The sequence below is a fragment of the Polyodon spathula genome, chromosome 24 (genome assembly GCF_017654505.1).
Source record: "Polyodon spathula isolate WHYD16114869_AA chromosome 24, ASM1765450v1, whole genome shotgun sequence".
Lineage (NCBI taxonomy): Eukaryota > Metazoa > Chordata > Actinopteri > Acipenseriformes > Polyodontidae > Polyodon > Polyodon spathula.
The window spans coordinates 5717735-5743534 of record NC_054557.1 but is presented as its reverse complement, the minus strand read 5'-3'; the positions used below and the strand labels follow the sequence as shown (position 1 = coordinate 5743534).

The window sequence follows — 25800 nt, the reverse complement described above, 5'->3', positions numbered from 1 at the left end:
TACTACAATACTATCTGGATGCAGAGTAACTTAAGGGTTGTAATACAAGCTTACTATTTATTAACCTAAATGCACAACGTCTATTACTCTCTTACTCACACTTATGGTTTCATGGGCTCTTACAATTAGTGCATTCTGAAACAATGTTTTGTTGTACAAAATCTCTTACCTTGAAACAGTTCTCATCAGACATGAGCTGCTCTCCTTTGCGCTGGTAGGCCCCCTCTAAGCTAGCTCTGGATGACTGCGTGTTCAGCATACCCCCTGTGGCACCATTTAAACTCTCCGAGAGGTATAGTTCGGTCACCTGTACACAGATCTCATCACTTACTATATGCTGGAGCTGAAGAGAGGAGTAGAGACAAGCACACTGTATAAAAACTTTGTCATAACCATGGTCAGATGTACCTCCAAGAAGAATAGCTGCTTTAAAAAATGCTTGCTCAACCCATCCACTGGGATAGCTATACAAGTATTGACTTCTGTCTTGATTGTCAGATATTACTGTTTAAGCCTGCTAAGAGCAGAATACTGCTGTACAGTAGATCAAATGGAAATGCTTAGGTGACTTGTCTAATGATATTCCGTCTGGCGGCTAACCCTGTCAATGATATATAACCTGAGCTGTTACCATATAGACTGTTCACAGCCAAGTTTGACGCCTGTGTTTCCCTGGGATCCTCCCCTTCCTGTTTCCCTGGGATCCTCCCGTTCCTCACCTGTCTGACGATGCTCTGGATGAGCTTATCCATGGTGAATGCTACGTAAGCATGGATCGTGAACATCTCCCGCAGAGTATCCTCATACTGAGACGCATCCATGTTCCCATCCAGCAAGTTTCTCACCATCTCCAGGAACGCAGAGTAATAATCCTCCACTTCAATATCCACTGCAGATTAAAAAAATAATAATAAATTACTCTTGTTTGCTGTACTTTTACTATTTTTTTTTTTAAATGTATTTATCTGATTAACCCTTTGTGGTCCTGTCGGACTAGGTCCGACATCAAAAAGATGTCAAGCACAAGTCTGTAGTCGTTTTTCTCCGGAAAAAGCCGAGAAAACCTTTCAATGTCCGATAAGAGCCAAAAAACAAAGGGGCGGATCTGAGCAATACACATAGCCCCTGCATCACAATGATAACATGGACACAAACAAAGATATCTGCTTCCGCATCCAGTGCTCAAAGAATATCACTGGCATTTGCAGAGCTTTTTGAGATGTTATAATAATAAAATAATGACTTGGATCACATTATTGAAGAGTTTGATGATAAAACAAGTGATAAGGAGAGGATTTATCAGTATACACAACTATGAAGAGGTGTGTGAAAAATACAGCAAACAAGGGGTGGGGCTTGGCGGGAGATGCAGCACCGAGTGTCCTTTAGGTATGCAGTGTCTTTTAAACCTGTTTTACTATGAAAAAAACAAACTGTGTGTAAAATAAACCACGCGTGTGAAAATAAATTGGACCTGATGCATCCGACAAGTGCTGAATAAACGGACCATTAAGGGTTAATAAACCAATACATTGAACACAATTCTGGTAGTTTAAAGAAGTCTTCTTAAATAATTAAATGGTTTTTACACTGGTCAAATAGACTAATTCAAATTGCCTCAGTTCTCAGGTCATTACACTGGCTCCCAGTAAAGTATTGAACAGATTTAAGGCAGAAGCAGTCATGCATTATCAGAGTGAGGTACCATGTCATTATGAACCAATTAATCCCTAGTATGAGCTAGTAATCCCCAAGATCCTGATTGAAATGTTGTGGTGCAGGGCAATGCATTCATCTGTTCTGCCTCCTCACTCTAGAACTCTCTTTGAGGTCCAGCAACTAGGAACCAGATGAAGCAACTCCTCTTGTTCATATCTGAAGCAAAATCTTATGGAGCTCAGAGACAGCAGACATATTCTTTTGATCCTGGGTAAAATTTATTTTTTGCTTTAGCCTAGTCTTGAATGCTTGTGTAATATAAACAGGGCTTCTGTTTTTCGGTTTTATTCATTTCATTTTTTGTAGCTATTTGAGTTACCCTGAATTTTTTTTTTTTTCTTTTTCAGGGCTTTCACTTTTAATATACTGTATGAAATTATGGTTTTCGGTTACTTTGCAAAATGCTTGGGTGTTTTTTTCTGTCAATATGTATAGTAACTCTACAGTATTTGTACCTTCTTTCCTTTACCATTTTCCTCAATGAAATCCCTATGGTCACAGGCACATTCTTCTGAGGTTTGTGTGTCTATACATTGCCACAAGTTGCAATTTTGTTTTAAATCCTCCCTAACTAATATAGCTGAATCCTGCGAAACCTCCCTAATATAGCTGAAGTCTCTCTTCCCAATTTTCGCTTTAAATCTTGCAAGCTGAGTCACCAATAGAAATGTAGGAATTCGCTGCCACTCAGTAGTTGGAGTGGGTTTAAAGTATTCAGGTCGAATACATAGAGGAAGTAGGCACATTGCCCAACTGCACTGGGAAACTTTTTTTTTAGTAGTAGGTAAAGTAAATGTGAATTTAGTAACCATTTCCAGTGTTTACTTGCAATAGAACAATTTCATTGTTTTCGTATCAGGGAGTTTTATTGGTTAAAAACAAAAATTAGAAGCCCTGAATGTAAATGATTGTTACAGTATAGTAAATCAAAAAACTTTGCTGTGGAAAAACCAACGTGCACGTGAAGCAATATTTACTTGGACTGATAATACAATCCTGAAATCGACTTCCTCTGGTAAAATTAATTTTAGCACAAAACCGCTTGGGCGGGAACATCATTGCTATTTGCTTGTCTTTTCTGATTGAAAATGACAGTTTTATCAATAGTATCATAATTAATCTCAAGTGCTCTGCATTTCAATGACTTGAGAGAGTATTATTTGTATCAAAACTTTGAAGAAACTGGTACACAGTCAGACTCAGATCAATACTTAGCAGAATAAATGCAAAATAAGCCAACAACAGTGCCTCCCTCAAGCCAAAAAAGAAAAAAAATCTAATCAGTAGACATATACACCTTGAGACAAACTCTTACTCTTGCTAGAGATTAATTTCACAAAGAGACAAGTGCGGTACTTACTGGGCTCCTTGAGTCTGAGCTGGATGGCAGGGTTGTCGCTCTTATCCCGTTTGAGACCAAGCACCTCCCTTTCCCAGTCCCTCTCACGGCAGTCTTCCTCAATCTGCTTCTCTGCCTGCCCGTAGATGTGCAGCAGCCTGGAGCACAGGATCTGGTGCAGCCGCAGAAAAATGTACCAGTTGTTGTTGACATAGAAAAGGTTGTAGGCCTCTCCCGAGCCCCGAAGCTTCTGAGCGTTAGTGTTGCTGAACATGAGCTTGGACTTGGTGGGGCTCCCCCCTTCTCCCCCTCCTGACGCCACCCCGTTGTGCTTCTTGTCGTCGCCTTCCTCCAGCTCCATCTCTGCCTCTTCTTCCTCCTCCACGTCAGAGAGCTCCCCTCGCTGTGCAAACAGCAAGTCTGGGATGAAGTGGTAGATGACCTGCTTGATCTTGTATTTGTCCTCTTTCTGGATGCCGGCCTGCCTCTTGACGTGATGGATAATGAGGGAGGCGGCATCCTCCAGGATCTGTTTGTCTTCGTAAGATCGTGTCATGTGAGGTCCCGTCGGCGGAATGCCACTCTCCTCTGATGCTTGCTCTTGCCGCTGTGAGGTACATATGTACAGGATGAGTGATCATTACATATAGAAACATCACCATTTGGAAACTGGTCAATACAACATACTAGTCAATACTAAACATCAATACTATGTTTACATTACAAAAACTGATTAAGAGTCATAGAGTACAGCTGTGTATAAAATGTCACAAAGCATGTGGGGCATGGGGGTGATTAAAAGCCAAAGAAAAAGAAACCATTTACAGTAAATAAATAGTAACCTTACGTAAAATATAAAGGAAACAACTAAACAATACCCATAAGGAAACCTACAATCATAAAAAATACAGTTGTGTAAGAAAGGTAAAGCCAATATCTTAACCCTTTGGGATCCTATGTCATGACATTACAATTTTCCCTTTCCAGGGACCGACATCAAAAAGACGTAAAGCACAGGTCTCTAGTCGTTTTTTCTCCCGAAAAAAAGCAGAGAAAACCTTTCAATGTCCGAGTGAGACCGATAGCAGAAAAAAAAAGGGCGTATCGGATAGCCCTATACACTACAGAGATAACAGACATAAACAAAGGAGATAGCTGCTTCTGTATCCAGCGTTCAGAGAATATCACAGACATTTGCGCAGCTTTATTAGATGTTATAGTAATAAAAAAATGACTTGGGTCACAGGATTTATCAGTATGCATGTCTACAAAGAGGTATATGAAAAATACAGCAAACAAGGGGTGGGGTTTGGCTGGAGATGCAGTACTGAGTGTACGTTTGTGATTCAGTGCCTTTTAAACCTGTTTTACTCTAAGAAAAAAAAAATTTAAAAACAGCACGTGTAAAAATAAATAGGAACAGACGTGCCTGACAAGCACCAAATAAATGGACCGCTAAGGGTTAAAACAGCCATTTTCTGGCTTAAGTCAAAGTAAAGTATTCTACTGAAAACATGAAGTCTAAAAGGTTTATGAAAAATGAGCGTTGAAAAAGGCTTTAGCAGAATTACAAAATCATGCAGGCTGGAATGTCTCCTTACTGCACTGCTAACAATAGTAAAAGCTTCTTCTGGACTAATTCCAGCATATGGATCAAGCTTAATCACGTGAAGGCTCTGCTTTATTTCAGTTGTCAAACCTCAGTAAATGGGGCAAGTGCTCTTTAATCCTTTTACTAACTGCTGACGATATTTACCTCATCATAGATACTCTCGATTTCATTGAGCAGCGTCTTGGAGCGCAGCACCTTGGTGTCATTCTGTTTGAAGTTAATCCCCTGGTGGTCCAGGGATTTCAGGTAATATTTCTCATTCAGTTCCCTCCAGATCTTATTGAAACCTCGCTGGGCTTCCCTCCACTCCTCTTCCTTTGTTTTTAACCTTATATAAAATGAATAAAGCAAGTATGTCAGTATTTAAGTAGTTCTACAGATTTACATAAAACTGAATACTGGTAGTAATACAAGAGTGCATAACATTTAAACATAATTCTCTCAGGTATCTTGCATTGTGCAAAGAAACATCTTACAGTTAAAACATATAGCATACACTGAGTTGTTGCTATTATGCTTTTCATAGGTTGATTTAATACAGATTTAACAATATACAGAAGCTGTTACAAACTTAATAGTAAAATCAGTTGGCAAGCATACCAGTTCATAGCAGTGAACTGGTTTAAAAGCTTTTATAGCTTCTGTAAACTTACTTTCCCATCTACTCCCCAGCTCCATGGTACAATTACATTAAACTTTTACCATGCACAAGCGTTTTGGATTTGCAGAAAGCACTAGAATTACACAGCAAGAAATCACTGTGCTCTGCTGGTGAAATTGTGGAACCTCACCTCTTCAGTACAATGGGGACGGACACGGCTGGGTTCTTCTTCAGCCCATCAATGATGTCAGGCGCCTTCTCACCATATATCCTTTGGATGGCCTTGCGGTGGATCACCTCAGAGGAGCCGCCCAGTGTGTTGTCCAGTCGGAATTTCGCCTGTTCCTCTGCAGACATTCGGGAGAGCTTCTTCTGGACTGTCTCCAGCACGCGCATCGTGGCCAGGTTCGTTTCTAAGACTACATCCAGCTAGGAGGGGGAAAGGGGGGGGGGGGGGGGGGGGATACACAGTGATCACAGGGTTAGTGTGTTTGTGTCACATTTATAAAATGCACACATGCCTCCATCCACAAAATGCTATTAATTAATGAACGATCATTGGTTCTATGTATTGTTACACAGGAAAGCCCCATAGAAGTGCAACTTATTTCCAGTTTTGCAGCTTACTGTAGCAGAAGGAAGTTACCTCATTGTAAATATAAATAATTTCTAAACAATTAGGATATAACTATGATATACAAATGCGTCTCTTGTAAACACTGCAGGGGTCGTGTAACACTTTAAAGCTATTACTTTCACATACCTCAAATCTCTCATCCTCACATCTGTAAATGTGTTCCTCATATTGGGTCTTCTTTGAGCTCACAAAGGTGGAATCCTCAGACCAGGATGGGAATGACACCCACGTATCATTCAAAACCTGAAGGGAAAAGAAACGGGATTTAACACCCAAATAAACAAGACACCAAATGTAAAAACCAGTAAGCGAGGGGCCATCATGTCAACCCACTCACCCACACTGGTGGTAAAAAAAAAAAAAAAGAATTGTATCGAAGTGATATGCAACAACACAAAAGAACTACTCTTACTGCATTTAAATTCTAAACAAAAAACACCTCAGTATAAAAAAAGTTTAAAATAAAAGGATCAGCCATACAGATACCGATTTTACTGTTCTGTTAGACAGCTAGGTCATGTAGACTTCCTGAATTTGTGTTTCAGTTTATATACACTTAGCTTAATAACTCTAGTGGCCACGGTGGTAATTAAACATTCCATTTAAAACATTAAAAACATTCAACATGAAGTGCTGCAGAGATCAAATGTCATTCCCTAGTTACTCTCTCAGGAAGAAGACACTTTTTTTACTTTTTGACTTGATTTTAAAAGATATTTCATGTTGTGTTAGTGTCAAGAGCTGTATCAAAGCACAGGTAAAACACAATTCTATATAGAGTAACAGAAGTTGCTCTGCCCCTTTTTCTAGCTAGCGTAACTCTTGACAGGTTAAACAGTGAAGGTCTAGGGCCAAACTGCCATGCAACTGTTGTACTATTTCCATACATGGATGATGATCTCACCTCCTTGCACAGTGGGGTCCTGCCAGTACATTTGGGCTGCTGGTAGCTCTTGGGGAGTGCTCTGTAGCTGGAGCCCAGTCTCTTACAGGATGCGTAGTCTATCTCCATGGCAATGCCCTCTGTTGCCCGTTCTTTGGGGAAGCTCTCGATATGGGATGACTCTTTGTACCCCAGGAAATTCTTGAACCAGGTGAACAGTTCTGGGAACTTCCTGCAAAGGGAACAATCAATTATTACTTAACATATATTAAAATAATTAAATATATGTATCCTCCTAATAAATGGCAAAAATTGCTAAATTGAATCCTGTAACTAATTCTAGCCAATTAAAGCATTAACTAAAACGTTTGTCAACTTTCTTTTTTCATTTTTTTGTTTATAAATAAGTTACAGGGACTGACCCTAAAAACGGTGACACCAACTGCACCAGCTCGGCCCGGGAGATAACTTCCTGGTTGAAGATTACAAGGCACCTCAAGAAGTTCTCATATGCCTCTGCACTGCGGAGCGCTTTCCGGACCTGCAAGACAACAAAAAAGAAGTCAGCCTCTTTTTCAACAGTGAATCTTGCTTTGTATTTCAAGAACAATGGTCTTGAAAAATGTTTGCAGTTGTTCCGAGTTCTGTTGCTTCAATGTAGCTGGCTTTCTTCCGCACAGCAATTCAAATCTATAACTCATGTTTGAGAAGAATGCTAAATGACCCATTACAATGTTAGTGAACCCCTGTGGCAAACAAACAGCATGGGTGGCATGCATGGTAGACTGCCTGTACATTATTACAATCTGCTGCAGTTCAAGTTCAGTGTTTGAGATAAGATTTCCTAAACCTATAGCATGCAAGATGACTTTAAAGAAGCGCTAGGAACTGCTGCGTCATAATTCACTTTTTGTTCTCTTCAAAGATTTCTCATTTGGTCACTTTGTTTTGTCTCTGGATCTGAGATCAGGGTTGTCTTGATAGTCAACATGCCAAAATACACATACATCTATCTACATAATGCACATACACACATACACTGACTTGCAAAAGTATTCAGACCCCTGACCAATTCTCTCATATTACTGAATTACCAATGGTACATTGAAATTTCGCTCTGTTCGATATTTTATTTTAAAACACTGAAACTCAAAATCAATTATTGTAAGGTGACATTGGTTTTATGTTGGGAAATATTTTTAAGAAAAATAAAAAACTGAAATATCTTGCTTGCATAAGTATTCAACCCCCACAGATTAATATTTGGTAGAGCCACCTTTCGCTGCAATAACAGCTTTAAGTCTTTTGGGGCAAGTATGTACCAGCTTTGCACACAGTGTCGGAGTGATTTTGGCCCATTCTTCTTGGCAGATTTGCTCCAGGTTGTTCAGGTTGGTTGGATGACGCTTGTGGACCGCAATTTTCAAAGTGCCAGATTCTCAATGGGATTGAGATCAGGACTTTGACTGGGCCACTGTAGGACATTCACCTTTTTGTTTATGAGCCATTCCAATGTTGATTTGGCCTTGTGCTTGGGATCATTGTCCTGCTGAAAGGTGAATTTCCTCCCAAGCTTCAGTTTTTTAGCAGACTGAAGCAGATTCTCTTGCAGTATTTTCCTGTATTTTGCTCCATCCATTCTTCCTTCAGTTGTAACAAGATGCCCAGTCCCTGTTGATGAGAAGCATCCCCACAGCATGATGCTGCCACCACCATACTTCACTGTAGGGATGGTGTGTCTTGAGGCATGGGCAGTGTTAGGTTTGCGCCACACATAGCGCTTTGAGTTTTGGCCAAAAAGCTCTATCTTGGTCTCATCTGACCACAAAACCTTTTCCCACATCGCAGCTGGGTCACTCTTATGCTTTCTGTCAAACTCCAGACGTGCTTTCAGATGGTACTTTTTGAGTAACAGCTTCTTTCTTACCACCCTCCCATACAGGCCAGTGTTATGCAGAGTTCTTGATATGGTTGACTGGTGCACCATTACTCCACTCCCAGCCACTGAACTCTGTAGCTCCTTCAAAGTGATTGTTGGCCTCTCTGTGGCTTCTCTCACAAGTCTCCTTCTTGTTTGAGCATTGAGTTTTGAGGGACGGCCTTTTCTTGGCAGTGCCTGGGTGGTGTGATGCAGCTTCCACATCCTGATTATTGATCCAGTTGTGCTCACTGGGATATCCAAACACTTGGATATTATTTTGTACCCTTTCCCTAATCTATGCATTTGTATTACTTTATCTCTAACTTCTGTAGAATGCTCTTTGGTCTTCATTTTCCTTCAGATTCACAGCCTTACCAATGATCCTTCAACAGTGGGGTTTTTATCCAGAAAATGTGACAGCAACTTTAATGGTTCACAGGTGGAGGCCAATGGTAAGGTAATTGTGTCCCCGTTTGGGCAATTTCTTTCATCGGTGCAAACTGGGAGCTTCCACAGCACAGGGGTTGAATACTTATGCAAGCAAGATATTTCAGTTTTTTATTTTTCTTAAATATTTCCCAACATAAAACCAGTCACCTTACAATAATTGATTCTGAGTTTCAGTGTTTAACAATAAAATGTCAAACATAACGAAATTTCAATGTACCATTTGTAATTCACTAATATGAGAGAATTGGTCAAGGGTCTGAATACTTTTGCAAGCCACTGTATATATAATGTATATATATATATATATATATATATATATATATATATATATATATACATACATATATACATACACACACACACATGCATATATATATACAAATATACATACATATAAAATCAAATAGCACAAACCATATTTATTAAGCTTTTCTTAACGAGAGTAATGTGTGTACTATTTCAATCTAAAACAATGACATTGTTAATATTATAAAGCTAAAATAAAAGCATAATTTGTTTCAGGATATACCAAATTTAAAATGGTTTATTTACAACAGTGAATATGCAACGTGTAATTTACAGATACGGATTTACACAATAACGATTATATGTATTATATGTAATATATATATATAGATATATATTATATATATATATATATATATATATATATATATATATATATATATATATATATATATATATATATATATATATATATATATATATGTGTGTGTATATATATATATATATATATATAGAGAGAGAGAGAGAGAGAGAGAGAGAGAGAGAGAGAGAGTTTCAGGACGACTTTAGTATTATGTTAATAAAGATCTTGCAGCCACTCAGCCACTCTATTGTATGACATTGCTAATTTGAAAAATTGTGTTCCAATCTTGTAATATGTTACTTGCACACACAATCTGATAACAAAGGTCTTGCAGTAGAGGGTTAGTTCACCGAGCAATTGGAATACTAGCTAGACAGCTCATTATTTTTGATTCTGTATGGTACATGACAAAATTGCATTTGTGCTAACTTATAACAAATTCAGTCGTCACCTTTGCACAGCTTTAAAATTTTATTAATTTTTATTTATTTTATTTTTTTTAAGGAGGTACAGTTATTTGGGCAAGCAATTTTCTTTCATGAAACAGAATTTCATTCTGGAGACAAGTCTAGCTGCTAGTCATTCTTACCTTCTCAAAGAAGAGTGACTCTGTTCCAACACCGTGCTTACTAGCCTCAGCCAGCGACTGATCCTTCAGACCCAGGAGCTTGGGCTTCTTCTGAAAGAAACCGAGAGCGATCTTACCATTAACACAAAATCATAGTAAACAAGTGTTCAGAGCAGAGGACAGTATTTTCATCCTTGTGCATTGGCCCAAAGAACCCAGCACAAACTGCGGGACTTAAATTAGAATCCTGCAACAACGTGGGTAGGTGGTGTTAAAACACTGTTCATCGCAAGATTGCAGTCTTTTTGGCTGGATTGATTACAAAAATACAAGTCAGGTCAAGCATAAAAACATTTCTGCTTTGCAGGCTTCTGTGTGCAACAGTTCCACTTTAATCTGACATTTGTACCCCCTAAAATAGCATGGAATATTTGTATTTCGGTAACACCTACACTATTAGTCCATCCCACATAGTTTTGAGATCAGAAGACTACTTCCTAATGACTCACCAAATAGTAATCTAGCTCCAAACTGTAGAAAATAGATTTGTAAAAACAGTCAATCTTTAGGGCCTTACATGCATCAATCCCCTATGCATTTTATTACCAGCTCTGTGTCAAGGGCTGAAACTTTCTTGGCTACAGTTTGGTGGGTCATTGAGGGAAAGTTTGGATATTAAGTTATAAACAACTTATTTTAAACAAATATGTACTAAATGTAAACATTATGATTAGACATTATCAGGACTGATTACTCAAATTAAAATGTTACAAATTTCAAGAAAACTCTTATGAGATTCAAGACCTTATTTCCGAGGAGGTCCTAAAATGTTAACATTTCAGTTTGGAAAACAGGACACACAGTTGTTTAAGCAAAAGTTCCAGGTAAAGGAAGTGTATTTGCAATGTTTTTTTCTTTTCTTTTTTTAAGCCTTGTATGTTAAGAGAAGGTTTCAAACAAAAATTACATATTGACTACCCATAGTATCTGGTATTCTCCCTTAGGTGGTGTAATATGTATGTTAAGCACTAAAGGTGTTATTTAAATAGAAGCAATCGGAGCATCTGTGTTAAAATATGTATGTAAATAACATTATGCAACACAATTTTTGTTCCTGGGTAGTAAGTGTTATTTCCTAATTGCTTATGCCTCAAAAGTATAGAAAATGGCTATTATTCCCCACAAACTTTGCTTTTGTGACCAGGACAGTGATATTTTGAAATATCACTATTTCCAATGAGAAAACAGTCTTTTCGTTCACATAAAGTCAGAAAAAACCAACATATGAATCCAAATTAACATGTATTTATACTAAAGTAATACAAAAATGACTACAAAAAAGATTTAGAAGCGAGTAGTTTTTCGAGATTTACGATTATACTGTAAATCACTTTCACGAATCAGCCCCCACATGTAGTCTCCCATCATGTTCTCGTTATACTGTCCTTGGTAGAGGCGTTCAAAGTCCAGTATATCCTGGTGGAAGCGCTCACCTTGCTCCTCCGAGTACGCTCCCATGTTCTCCTTGAATTTATCAAGATGAGCATCAAGGATATGGACTTTGAGGGAGATCCTACAGCCCACTGTGCCGTAGTTCTTCACCAGAGTCTCAACCAGCTCCACATAGTTTTCGGCCTTGTGATTGCCCAGAAAGCCCCGAACCACTGCGACAAAGCTGTTCTCAGACTGCTTAGGGAAGAAGTCTTGAAGGTACTTGAAGGCTGCCGACTCCTTATCTAGAGCTCTGACAAATTGTTTCATAAGGCCCAATTTGATGTGCAGTGGTGGCATCTGCACCTTCCGGGGGTCCACCAGTGGCAACCACTTGACGTTGCTCCTCCCCACAGAGAACTCGGTCCGCTGTGGCCAGTCCCACCTGTGGTAGTGCGCCTTGGTGTCCCTGATGTCCCAAAGGCAAAGATAGCAGGGAAACTTGGTAAAACTGCCTTGGAGACCCATCAGGAATGCCACCATTGCAGCCTCTTGATGCCATCTCAGAAAAATGCAGATATGTATCCACTTAGGCAGCTGGAACTACACTGAACTGGTGGGCCCCTGTATTTATACTACTATTTATATTACTGGAAAGTTCTAGAAGTTACTCCAAGTTTACTCAGCACTGAATCTATCTGGAATGTTCTGGAAAATAGGTAAATTTCAAAATATCACTGTCCTGGTCACAAAAGCAAAGTTTGTGGGGAATAATAGCCATTTTCTATACTTTTGAGGCATAAGCAATTAGAAAATAACACTTACTACCCAGGAACCAAAAAAAAAAAAAAAATTGTTACACGGTGTAATCATTTGGAACATCACAGCAGTACACCGTGGTTGTTCAATGAGGTATTAATTGTATGACAAACAAAACACCAATTAATTGCACATATTTAAGGAAATCTTTGGCCATTAGGAGACAGTGCACTGTAAAGCATCACGTGGTGACCACTGCAGGCATTTCACAGGTTAAGAAAATTAATCTGGCAACGAATGGCTGCCATTACATGACAGAGAATATCACAAATATGATTTTCTAGCTATAGGAAATGTTCACGACTGCAATTTGGCCGCTTATAATTAAAAAGTAGCAGACTGGAGCACTAGGCTTAGATTTATGCCTGTACAGTATGCTACTACTGCCTTTGAGACAGTAACAGACCATTTAGGGCATAAAGCTGGTAAGCATGACCTCAGATTAGAACACCTGCATGTGGGAAACTCCAGACCTCTTTGTACATTCAAGTTTATGGTGTTCTCTACCTTAACAGGAGTGGCACCACTTCCAGAGTGCCGGCGGATCTGACAGCCGTTCTGATTGGGTCTCTGTTTGTTATTGTTGAGCTGAGGTTTCTTTACAGTGCCACCGTGGTCGTTTCGCACAGCTTCTACCTTCTCTGCTGTCGTCTTACTTAACAGCTGTGGGAAAAGGAAATTAAACTAAACTTAAAGGGGGTTCAAATCAAACACTGCTGAATATATTTTTATTCACTCCTTCCACACTGACAGAAAAATCATCATTGCGCTCATTTTAAAAATCTCTGATCAATCAATATCTCTGACAAAACATCCAGACTAATTCCAAGACTTCTTTGACCATATATTCTAAGACAAAGGGGAGACAAAGTTTTCCTGTAACCTGACACTCACCACAGAGCTGTTGGCATCTGGCAGGAACTGTCCAAACTCTGAGAGAAGGTCCTCCTGATTTTTAAAGAGACGAGCTACCTGTGCGTAGACTTCCTGCTCCGTCAGCGCTGGGGTGTAATTCCCACCTGCCTCCTTTGCATTGCGCTGTTCCTTCTGCAGAGAGAACAGTGTTAGGATTGTATCTGGTTGAGACAGCAGCAAACAAGCACAACCAAATTAATTACATCTGAGCTCAAAGTAAAAACCTGGAATGAATCAGTCAAGTTTTTATCCCTGAAATGTTCATTAAGAGTTCCAATCCAAGTTGTATACAGACACACAGAGCACCCAGCTCCTACCTGGTAAGTGTGCAGTATCTCCAGGAAGGCTTTGTAGATGTCAGGCTGGCCTTGGAAGCGGTTCTTAATCTTGTTCACGTAGTTGATGGCGTGGTTGAACTCCACAGGCTGGTTGTTCTGCAGTGGTGGGACGCTGGCGGGAGTACTGCTGACCGGTGTGTGGGGCTGCACTGGCGGGGACCGTGGGGAGGCGTAGGGGGGGATGGACGGATTGGACTGGCTTGTAGGGGTCAGGGCTGGCGACTGCTGGGGCTGCAAATGAGCAAGAAAAAGAAAAAGAAAGATAATTCTCACACACATGCTGTTATTCGGATTCACTCTGCAACGGAAAAAAATTCAATGTAACAAAGGGTGCAAATATTACATTATCTTAACTTACATTTCAGAGCCTTATTCTCACTGCCTTGAGAGTCATCCTTTTTGTGTTGACAAAAGGAGAGAGGAAAACATTTACCACCCCCCTAAGTGCTGCACTTTTGTAGAGAAGGAATACATAATTCTTTGTTTACCATTCTGCAATGCTAAAGGGCATTCTTTCCTAGATCACTCCAGTTCAATGTTGAAAGGTCTGGAATGCTCACCTTGCTGATTTTTGCTGGCGTGGGCTGGGCAGCGGGAGGTGCTGCAGCAGGAGTGGCTGGTGCTGGGGGCGGGGGCTGGTGCTGTGGCGGTTGGGGTAGGGGCAGTTGTTGCACCTGGATGCCATGTGGGGTGATGTGATGGATCTGCCCTGGTGTGGTAACGTTCACAAGGTCATTAGTCTGCACCTCTATTTTATACCCTGGAGGCAGGAAAGTGTTGAAGCCCATAATCAGGTCTGGGTGACCCTTGAAGAGCTGAGAGACCCTGCTGATCACTCCTGGAGTATCGATGCTGGAACAGAAATCCCACACTTCAGTTTCATTTTTATTTAAACAATGTGGAAAGTGCCACTATGTAGCTCAGATAAAATCATTATTAAAAACAAAAAGATTTTAAAAAATAAATAAAAAAAACAAACACCTTTTTTAATAAATTTAGTCGTCGCCAATTTTTTACCCCGGTTTTTCTCCCCAATTTGGTATGCTCAATTATTACACTATGTAACACAATTTTTGTTCCTGGGTAGTAAGTGTTATTTCCTAATTGCTTATGCCTCAAAAGTATAGAACATGGCTATTATTCCCCACAAACCTTGCTTTTGTGACCAGGACAGTGATATTTCAAAATATCACTATTTCCAATGGGAAAATGGGCAAATGTGTGTCTTCGTTCACATAAAATCAGAAAAAAACAACATATGAATCCAAATTAACATGTATTTATACTAAAGTAATACAAAGATGACTACAAAAGATTTAGAAGTGAGTAGTTTTTCGAGATTTACAATTATACTGTATTTTGAAATATCACTGTCCTGGTCACAAAAGCAAGGTTTGTGGGGAATAATAGCCATGTTCTATACTTTTGAGGTATAAGCAATTAGAAATAACACTTACTACCCAGGAACAAAAAAAATTTTTTTTTGTTACACAGTGTTATCTGTATCCTCAGCTCACTGCTCGCAATCCACAGCGAGGCCCCCAGACCTATAGTCCCGGACGACAACGCAGATCTGGAGGCTCCACTGCAGAACCACAGGCGCCTTATCGGCCACAGGGCTCGCTGCTGCACGGTGAGCCGTGGAATCCCCTGCCGACCTAAGCCCTCCCTACCCGGGCAGCGCTCGGCCAATTGTGTGCCGCCCCCTAGGAACTCCCGGTTGGCTGTGAGATAGCCTGGACTCCCCAGACTATAGGGCACATCCGCGTGGAGTGTCATTGCTGGATGTGCCACTCGGGAGCCCCTCAAAAGATATGTTTTTAAAAAAAAAAAATAAAAAGCTGATGCTCACCTTTGTGATTTAAACTCCTTCATTATGTCAAGGAAGTCATTGTAAACTTGGGGCTGACTCCCAAACTGTAACTTCACCTGGTCCAAGTAGGACAGAGCATCTTCAACCTACATGAAAGGAGATAAGGTATAAGGAAATCTCCTTACATTCCATGACCTTCTCAGGGTTCATCTGTGAGCCATCAGAGTTTAATTTAAACTGTTCAGAGCATATCCCATTAATTGGCCGAAACTGGTTTATCCAAAATGGTATTTAGAAATCGTAAAAGAAACTGAATAAATTAAAATTTAAATGTTTCAATTAGAAGTGGATGTCAGACAGCAGGAAGAGTGAAAGATATTCTAATCAAATATTTGTCATTGATCTTTTTTTTAGTATTTCTAAATTCAGCACTGCCGAGCGTTTTAGCTTTGAATGACATCCAAAACAGCAAAATAAATAGTAATTTCACTGTACAGAAAGTAGGGAGCCTGCGAGATCACCATAATTGTGATGGAGTGAATGCTAGCTGACAACAGATTTGTTTTATTTAGTAATGGAAGGGACTAAGGTTCACTTACAGTTTCCAAACCTGCTCTGAAATGGTATGCTGTTTGCCAACAAAATCCTACACTTGTATTGTTAATGACATCTTCACAAAAAACTACTGGTTGGCAAAAACTGAATTAAAACCATCTCAATACAGAATTAATTGGTATTCTAACAAATGCTTTCCAAGTTAAAAGGAATTTGCTAAAGCAGACTAGTAATGACCACTTTTTTTTTTTTTGTAAAATTTAAATCCTGCGGTCCTTTTTATGTTGTGTTAATTTAGGGTGTGTTCCTGTTTTTTTTAAATATAGGAATTTCAGTTTTTTAGCACAGCTAAGATTCCCCACCCTGTCCAGTAAAGAAAAGGTGCTGTGCATTGAAATGGACCTGACAGCACTCACCTTGAGCCTCTGGAACTGCTGTTGGCCCTGCACAGGGGCGGTGGGTGTGGGGGCCTGGGGGTGGCTCTGCACTACCTGCCCACTGTGGGGTGGTATGGTTGGGGGGTGGTGGTGCCCCCCGCTATGCACAGCTGTGCCTGGGGTGTGCCCATGGCTACTGGAGCTCTGGGCCACTGTTGGCACCTGCAGGGAGGAAACATGCACCGTGCACTTCAGAACAAGAAATGTTTGGGGATAATTAAGACAGGTGGCATGTTAGGGTATTGAAGGTTATTAGCAGGTAAAAGCTGGTTACAGTGTGACTATTTAAACAGGTTTTAATGTGCATTGCATATGGTTACAGTCAAATACCAAAACCAGGGCAATGAAAACAACATAAAATATTTTATTTTTATTTTGGACTTTGTTCATATATTAACGCCAACATAACGAGTAACTGGAGATTACGCAATGCTAGGTCAGGAACAGGGAAATAATCAGGTAGGCAACAACTGCTTTATGAAATGAGCAGTTTCAGCTGTTACAGGGATTCAAAACATTAACAGGTTTGGAATGGTGCACGTACAAGTAGACAGTATTTGCATGCAGGTACAATATATAGCCTATACCTTGACATGTTCTCTTTACATCATGGAATGACATTGTATTTTCCAACAAAGTGAGAATACAAGGTGTTTTATCCATTACTAACAGTATTACTGACATCAAGACATTTTGTGAATGTTGGGACTAAAAGGAATAAGCACACATGCTGATGGAACAGGACATTATTAATATCATAATCATATCTACATCTTGCTGTAATCTTGTGTGCTCCGCGTCTCATGTGTGGGGTTAAAACACGCATAATATATATAAAAGATATAAAAATGTTTAAGCAGAAGGTTGCTAGGAAGTGCTCTCTAATACAGCGGTAGATAGAAATAAAAAGGAGCCAGCACTACCTGGATCCAAAGGGTCCCGGTGTCCGCTGCAGGGCTTACCTGGTACCCCTGAGGGATGGAGTACTGGATGCCAGTGGTGGGCTGCATGTTTTCTGACACAGCCTCGTACACTGCCGGCGCTGGTGCAAGTACACGGTGCTGGAAGCTTTCCGTGCTGCTTGCAAGGCGACGCTGCTGAGACGCAAAAACTGGATCCTGTTCATCCAACCGCCTCTTCATTGTGAACTCATACCTCGAGGGGACCTCGAAACCTAAGGAAGAGGACACAAGCACTGTCATGTTACCAGTCTGAACCTTTTCACTGAAATAAATACATATATTACATATAGAGTAAGGCAAACTTGTAATACATGTATTTGTTCCTTAATTATTTATTTGAACTAATTAAGCCTGACCAGGTTGTACTAAAATAATGAATTACACCTACTAAATCTGTAATAGAACAGCACTCCTGGGCTGGAGCTGCCCTCCCCCCTGATGGAGAGCAATGCAAATAGGCAAATGGATAACTAGAATTCTAGCTTTGAGGCATTTAAATACTTAGTCTGATATTCACAAAGCATTAAACCTAGTGCTACATTTAAAAAAAAAAAACACTGACTGCATGCCCTGGTAGTTCAGTAACATATAGCAGTCCCCCCTCCCATTCACAAATGGTTTAAAAAGGCAAAAGCTTGGGAAGACTCTGAAGCTGTTATTGGTTTGACACTAAATGCTATTAAAGTAATGTACTTTTGGAGAGACAAAGGGGCTAGACTTTAAATTGGGTCTTGTTTGACTTGCATGTAGCCAAATAGCCACGAAGGAGTATTTTACTGACATGAGGAGAAAGAACTTAGTCAGAACTGGAAATGCCTGCATGATTTGTGAAAACTGATATAACAAAGTTAAAAAGAAAAAAAGACAACTGTGGATGATATGCTTTCTAGTACCGTAATACTATATATAGCACAATACAAATCTATTAAATATGTCTTTCATTAAGTATATGGAAAACTATAAAGCAGTATGTAACTCGATATGTTAACAACATTATTCAGCACGTTTTATTAGACTTTATGAAGCAAAATGAGTTAATTCTATAAGGCGATGCAAAACTTTGGCCATAGCTGTAGATGTACACTTTGTTAATTAAACAATACTGGAACACTGCATAATAAAAGAAAGGCTTCTTACAGAAAGAAATCTTTAATGCAATGTCAATTAAGTTTTTTTTTTTTGGGTAGCATTCAGATGGATATACAAAATATGATGTTCAACTGATGGCTAATACACAATTGGCTGTGGAGAATTCATATGTACCAATTTGTTGGTAGTTTTGATCCCAGTTTGAATACAAACTTGTATTATGTATTAAAGTACTTTTGCTAAATCACCTAGTGAAACATATGTTGCACCAGATGCCACTGTAACTAAAACACTTTCAAAACCAAGATAACTTTATAGTCTTGAGCAAAAGAATAAATACTTATTTCAAGCTTGTTTTAAGGGCTTTTTACCAAAAATAAATAAATAAAAATTCTGGCATTGTGTTTTATGTCGAGTAACCCCTACTGGTTCGCTTCAGCTGGAATAATTGTATAGACCGCTCTGATAACAGTACATACAGTATTCCCCTATAATAACCTACACATATACAAACTACTTTATAGTCCTTTATCATTTTGACTCACTTGCTTGTTTAAAATGTAAAAGGAGGACACGCCTGCACATAAATCAGCGATCTTAAGTCACACCCCCAAAATGTTTGTTAAAACAAAGAGCCACTTCATTATGACTGCATTCTTATTAACCCCATACAGCCGGACACATGCTGCAGAATTCGCCATATACGTCACCACGGTGCCACACGCCGTGCGAAATGTGTATGTCACACGGAAGCAGCTTTTCCACACTGGCTCCATGTCCGCCTGCACTTAAACACCGGAGCACAATCAAGAACATTGAGTATAACAATCTTCTGACTTATCTGATTTATTTTTCGATTTCCTTAAAATGCCTACACGAAACTACAGCGGGAGATTGTTACACGTTTGTGTACAAGCAAACCAAATGGACGTGTCGATTACAATACATAAGCCAACTGATGGCATGGTTACATTCGGTTTCATTTAGTTGTGTGCTTTCCAATAAATAAATACAAATACATTTTAAAAGATCTGTGCGCAAATAATGGCTTTTCCTTTCGATGTGTTAATTCAATAGGCTCCGTGGTTTTGCACACCGTCTCATGTTTTACAATAACCCGTTTGGTATTCGCAGCGGAACTACTAATCTGCTTTGTACAGTGGTAATAATGTTGCAGAACTGTTTTGCTAAACCTGGCGTTTTATTTAAAATACATGTATTTGTAGTTAGGAAAAAAACAGAAAAACACACACACACACACACAAAAACCACAAAGCATATTTACGAAACGTTCACGAAAGCACATGCTTGGGATCATTTAACTGCTAAAATGGTAACGTCACAACACAAATGTCGAATCTTTTTGATCCAACAATACAGTAGATAGATAGTATAATCTTATGCGGACCACACGTTTGTCACACTTTGATCGCATCAAATATTTCAAACTCGGGATACATGTACTGTTTATATAGTAGCAGTGAATTCGACAGTTGTAACCCACTCCCTCCTCTTTCATTAACCTCCCCCTGTGCGGCCTTCAGTGTCACAAATTCCAAGCACCGACCTCGAGTAGTAAACCCGATGTGTAATTGGAAGCTGTGTGCTGGGCTTTGTAGACAAACATAACCTCAGTGGTATGACAGAGGTCCTTCGAAACTGGTCTGCAGTGGACCGGCAGATCCGGGTCACAAAGCAAAGCGGGCCACACTTACAAAAACAATCCGAACTTAAAATATTTAACAAAAATAAAAATAAATCACATTCACTGAATTCAGTTAGCTAATGATATACATACATATCTTTTCTCCACGTAAAACCGACCAGGTTATCAAAGCCGGACAGAATAGTGGGTTCAGAACCGAACACATTTTGGGGAAAACTTAGTTTTTTACCCGCAACCCAAAATAACACATTTAAAACAACTCACCTCCTCGCACGACTGCGACCGGAGATAGAAATAACTCGGTAATTACGGTTTTGTTTAAAACTACGCCGATATTTAAAAACAAGACAATTACAATTGTAAATTAAGCCGTGGGAATAAGGGTAAAAACAATTAAAAACAAAACCATAACAATAAAATAAACAACTCGGCGCCAGACCGCAAAAGGAAATTTTTCTTCAGAGAAAACAACCTCCGTTCTCTGTCGAGAGGCGGGCTACTCCCGCCCACACAGGGTTTCTATTGGCCGCGGATCCAAAGGGCCGACAGAGGAAGACTGTCTGTAGTATACGATTGGTAAACACATCCTGGCAGTCAACTTTAACCCCGCCTCTTCATGTCGGCCCCCCCCCACCCGTCACTCATACTTTGTATACTCCGCCCATAATTGAAAAATCGTCTGTAAAGACAGGGCTTCGAAAATCTCCAGAATTTGATTGGAGTACAACAATCACGCTCATTAATGTAGAGGAAGCAGCGTACGAAATAGTCCTACCCAGTTCCTGCCTGCCTCCATTATACACAGGCTGCAGAATATGCGAAGAAAGCATGCGTATGTACAAGCAAGCCTTGCATTAATGTTTACACCAGGCTACAGGTGTACGTATTGTAATAGTATACACATATTAATACAGTCCTATCCTACTTAAGGAAAAAATGAAATCTATTAAGGTGGATTAGCACGCATATTTAGACTGTTGTACAGCCTGGTTCATGTTGCTCTTGGGCAAAGCTTCCCCCATTTTTAATGATCAAACTTAAATAAAATATACTGAAAGGTTACAATATTATTTAGACAAAGAACACACCGTCTGCTAACTTTTTTTTTTTTTAATTTGGAAAAACAATTTCTTGTTGCTTTAAAAAGTGCAGTGAAGCACAGTTTGTTACAACAAAGGCATTTGTTTGAAACGATTTAAAAAAAAATAAAAATAAAAATACTGGGAAATATGGTGATGTGATAGAGTATTTATGGCCAAAACAGTAAAACCTCAATCATTATTGTGTGCTTCTCCATATTACTCTACCGCCTACATTTACATTTTGATATCCACAGAATAGGTACAACAGATGCTACTGACTGTATACTAAGTAGGACAAATAGGATAGATGCCAATGAATGCCACTAGCAAGTTCTACCGTAGAAATGTGATTTTATTATAATCTAAAATGCAGCGTACACACCAAAAGTGTTTTTAATAATGTATACTTGGGTAAGAAAAGTTGTAGTTTTTGTTAGAAGGAATTTACTGGAAAATAAGGTGATTCAATGTTTATGAGCAACTCAGTGTAACCTAAATCTGGTGTTGTAGGGGTGCATACCTCACCTGCCCAGCCCATGTACTACTCAGTCCATTGGTTGGTTTGCTTGTAAAATAACTGAATCACATTCAATTAAAACCTTTGGGGAATAAAGCCCACTTTCAAGCTACAAATAGGTGGTGTATCTAAAGAAGCCCCACCCATTGCCTTCATGTGACTCAACAACTTGCAGGCTAGGCAACTACCACTAACGTCTGACGTTTAACTACAACTCAACTGCAGCTGTAGTTTTGGGTAATCATTCCGAATTAAAGTGGACTAAAGCTTGACATATCTGACACCGTTTATTGTGCAAAATCCGTGTCTGTTGTGTGGCTGAGAAGACAGAAGTGTTATCAAATATGTCCATGTTCTTTGGTCACATTGGTTCTATATTACTTTCAACATGAAACACTTGAAGCATTTGGTAGTGCAAAATAATACTGCAAAAAAATACTATTTAAACGAACATTGTGCGTTTCTGTGAAAAAAAAAGTCCAAATATAGGGTTAAATGTATATTTTTAACTTTAACACTTCTGAGACGCACGAGGGTTAGGCATGTTATACATATTAATACTACACCCCACCCCAAACACAAACACTACTTAATTTACACTTCGGGTTTTTGCGTTGACCGTAACGTTGTAAAATAGCTTCTGCCAGAAGCACATTCATTAAGAATCTTACTTCACTGCTTTAGCCAGGCCCCTTTGGCTGAGACCAGACCCTGGATTCGGTGATAAATTGTAAAGCGGAATTAATTTCGGTTTCTAAGTAATGTTAATTTAATTTGTGAACAATAACCCGTGGGCAATAATCTTGCGAGAGGAAAACAAATCTATTATACTAAATAGTGGATGCAGTAGGAATTTCCCTGAAAAAGCCACATCTTTCAGCGTGTTTTATTTTGATTCTTGCACTATGGTAACTTCTTCCGCATCACCACAATGCGTAGTAAGGCAATCTCACCACTTCCTGAAGTTACCTACCCACGTGACAATGTAGGGACGACAAAGCAGGACAGGCACTTCCACGGCGTCCCGCCCACATTCCGGCGGAATTACTTGTAACCAATCAGTAATCCGCTAACAGAAACTGTCTCCTCCTACGACAGGCGGATCCTTCACAAAAATCCTTGCCCACGACGGGCGGGGCTAGCGGCTTGCCCGGGATTCCCATCGTCTTAACAACTGAACGCTTTCTCCACCCTCCCTAATACCGCTGCCTTACGCAACTGATTTAGGAATTGGGATTTTGGCACGCTTCTAAAATATTTTCTACCTCCATCTGCATTTTCTAGATTGCAGCAGGCGTCACAGCCACAAAACAGTTCATAAAACACACAAATACTCACTTACAAATACAGTGCGTACGTCACCACAACGGCATCGCTTCACCTAACAAACATATTTGTACATTAAAAAAAAAAAAAAAAAAAACGACGTGTTAACAGAACGGTATGCAACGGTGAATCCCCCCCTACAGGGGCCATCCCACTTGTCTCTATAGTACTCAGTCGTGTAACCAATTTTATGCTACGATGGTTTACCAAGAAGCTACACAATGCGAATTTCTTCAGTAATGGGTCAACATTTTCTTAATTTTTAAAAGCAATTAATACACCCGAAATGCATTTGGTTTGTTTCAAATATCAACCTTATCTACCGGTATTTCTTTTTTAAAAAACATTTATATTTTACAAAACACAGCTTTTCCGCCTTTCTTCACCGAACACGCGTGCAAAACGCAACGGTTCATATGAATTCGTGTTTACAGTTAATCAAGATATACCGTTTTTATACTTCTAAAAATAGTAATAAATAAGTAAAAGCTAGCGCCATTGAACTGCTTCAACGCGGCAAAAACCTCGGTACGATTTCTTTCTGTGCTACTCGGTTTCTTTGTGTGCTGTTGTCAGCCAGGAATCCACAACTGCGTTTTGGAGGAACCCAAACGTGCCATACCCCCCACCCATACAGTACAGTGCAGCAACTTAAATACCTTCCATTGCCTCAAACAAAACACGCTAATATTTCGACAAGAGGTAAGAAAAAATAATAAAGGGCTTTTGTTTTATCTCACAAAAAAGGCGTGCTTGATTAATACGTGCAAAAAAAGCAACAACTCAAATTAAAACGACAACAACCCTCCGAGTAGCTTTATTTTACTGGAAAAACGCACGTCTCAATCTACGAGCTACAATGCTTTTGTTAACTGCTACATTTTTTTTTTCTGAGCAAAATGTCCAACCTGGTCCTTTTCCACAAAGCAGTCTCAACTGCTCGTTCCCGTTCTTACACACGCTTCACATTATCAAGTACAGAAAACGACCGATGCTCTGTTGCATCGATTTCAGGCGGCTTAGCTATGATTTGAAAATGTTATAATGGAAATAAAAATTAAAATAAACCGACCACCCACATACCCTTCCTGATTTATTTATTTTTTAAAATATCAATAACACATTTGCTAAAATGGATCTCAGCGTACACATTCCCCTGATCTCTCACCCACTGTCTCGCAAGCGATACGTACTTGTTATTTTGTTGCAAAGGTGAAGTTTTTAACCGTAATATTTTTGTTTTAACAGCTGTTACATACCTGCAAAAAGAGAAGCTTCAGAGTCCGGATTCGTGTTTGTAACAAAATAGTTGGAAACGCCCCCTTTCCTTTGCATTGGTCGACACCAGCGTCACGTCATTCTTTTTTAAATACAACGCGCCAAAGACTACCCTGAAAAGAAAATACTGGGAAGACTGTCCGGTCAAGGCTGACCAGTCTGACCGCAAATCTGAAGGCTGTCTGTCATCGGCGATAACGTGTTGCTCTATACTTTCAGCTCCTCATATAACGTCGATTTAACAGGAGCATACATAATTAGAGGAGGTTGTGTAGTCCAGTGGTTAAAGACATGGCCTTGTAATTAGGAGGTTCCTGGTTCAAATACCTACCTCAGCGACTCATTTTGAAACCCTGAGCAAGTCAACTAACTTCCTTGTGCTCCGTCTTCCGGGTGAGACGTTGTTGTAAGTGACTCTGCAGCTGATGCATAGTTCACACACCCTAGCCTCGTATCTTGTAAAGCGCTTTGTAATGGTGGTACACTATGAAAGGCGTTATATAAATATTATTATTATTATTATTATTTACTGGTACTGTTAATTGCTAATGTGCATCCTGTGTCAAGAAATTCATTTTTTTAAAGTCATGTTGAAAGCACTCATCTCATCTCAGCCCAGCAATGGACTACCATGAGAAGGAGAAGACAGATCTTTAGTGCTGTACCTTCAGGGACTGTTTAATGGGAAGAAAATGTATTACAAAGTTAAAGACCAAGTCATTTCAAATATAATTTGAGTTGTTTTTTACTGTTTCAATACATTTGTATTGTATATGTTTGCAGTCATTCAGAGTGCTTCTTATTGTGATTGCTGAGATTAACTGATCTGTGTTGAAGTGCTTTCAACAAGAGCAACGCTTCAGGTGTAGTTGCCTGCCATCAGAGCCGGTTTTAGGGGCTAGCAACCAGGGCAATTTCCTGTACCCAGGCCATGGGGGCCTGTTGAAAAAAAAAATATATACATTTAACACAAAAAATCATCATAGCACTGCATATGTCACCTTAAAATGGCATAGTCTCATTTGTAACAGTTTGTCATCGTTTTGTGGGAAGTCAAAATCCTTAATTTGAACTGGCCCACTTTTGATGAGCTGACATTTCTCTTGGTTGGTAAGCTTGTCCGGTCAAAGGGCTGGGTCGTCCGAGAGAATGGCAGTTTCACTCAACACCGGGTCATCATTCGATTGCTGTTGCTAGGATTCGGGCGAGACATCGACAAGTTCCGCGGCAGG

The 25800-nt window shown here is 39.6% G+C and overlaps 1 protein-coding gene across 4 annotated transcripts in view; it reads right to left on the bottom strand.

Annotated features, from left to right (window-relative positions):
• The window catches only part of LOC121298926 (paired amphipathic helix protein Sin3a-like), a 31820-nt gene extending 7227 nt beyond the window's left edge, over nt 1-24593 (bottom strand). The window contains exons 1-17 of one of the 4 annotated variants that reach the window (XM_041226253.1): nt 24550-24593; nt 17572-17822; nt 16628-16810; nt 15696-15802; nt 14404-14695; nt 13823-14074; nt 13485-13637; nt 13098-13253; nt 10362-10451; nt 7214-7332; nt 6813-7023; nt 6035-6151; nt 5462-5700; nt 4815-4998; nt 3080-3665; nt 720-889; nt 170-343 (exon numbers count right to left, since the gene is read on the bottom strand). In XM_041226253.1, the coding sequence (XP_041082187.1) occupies nt 170-343; nt 720-889; nt 3080-3665; nt 4815-4998; nt 5462-5700; nt 6035-6151; nt 6813-7023; nt 7214-7332; nt 10362-10451; nt 13098-13253; nt 13485-13637; nt 13823-14074; nt 14404-14695; nt 15696-15802; nt 16628-16810; nt 17572-17790 (3252 nt within the window). In that variant the 5' untranslated portion in view covers nt 17791-17822; nt 24550-24593. Of the gene's footprint in view, nt 1-169; nt 344-719; nt 890-3079; nt 3666-4814; nt 4999-5461; nt 5701-6034; nt 6152-6812; nt 7024-7213; nt 7333-10361; nt 10452-13097; nt 13254-13484; nt 13638-13822; nt 14075-14403; nt 14696-15695; nt 15803-16627; nt 16811-17571; nt 17823-20629; nt 20861-24549 lie in introns of those variants that run through there. The other 3 variants (XM_041226252.1, XM_041226255.1, XM_041226256.1) reach the window with 3 other exon arrangements.
• Between the last annotated feature and the right edge of the window lie 1207 nt (nt 24594-25800).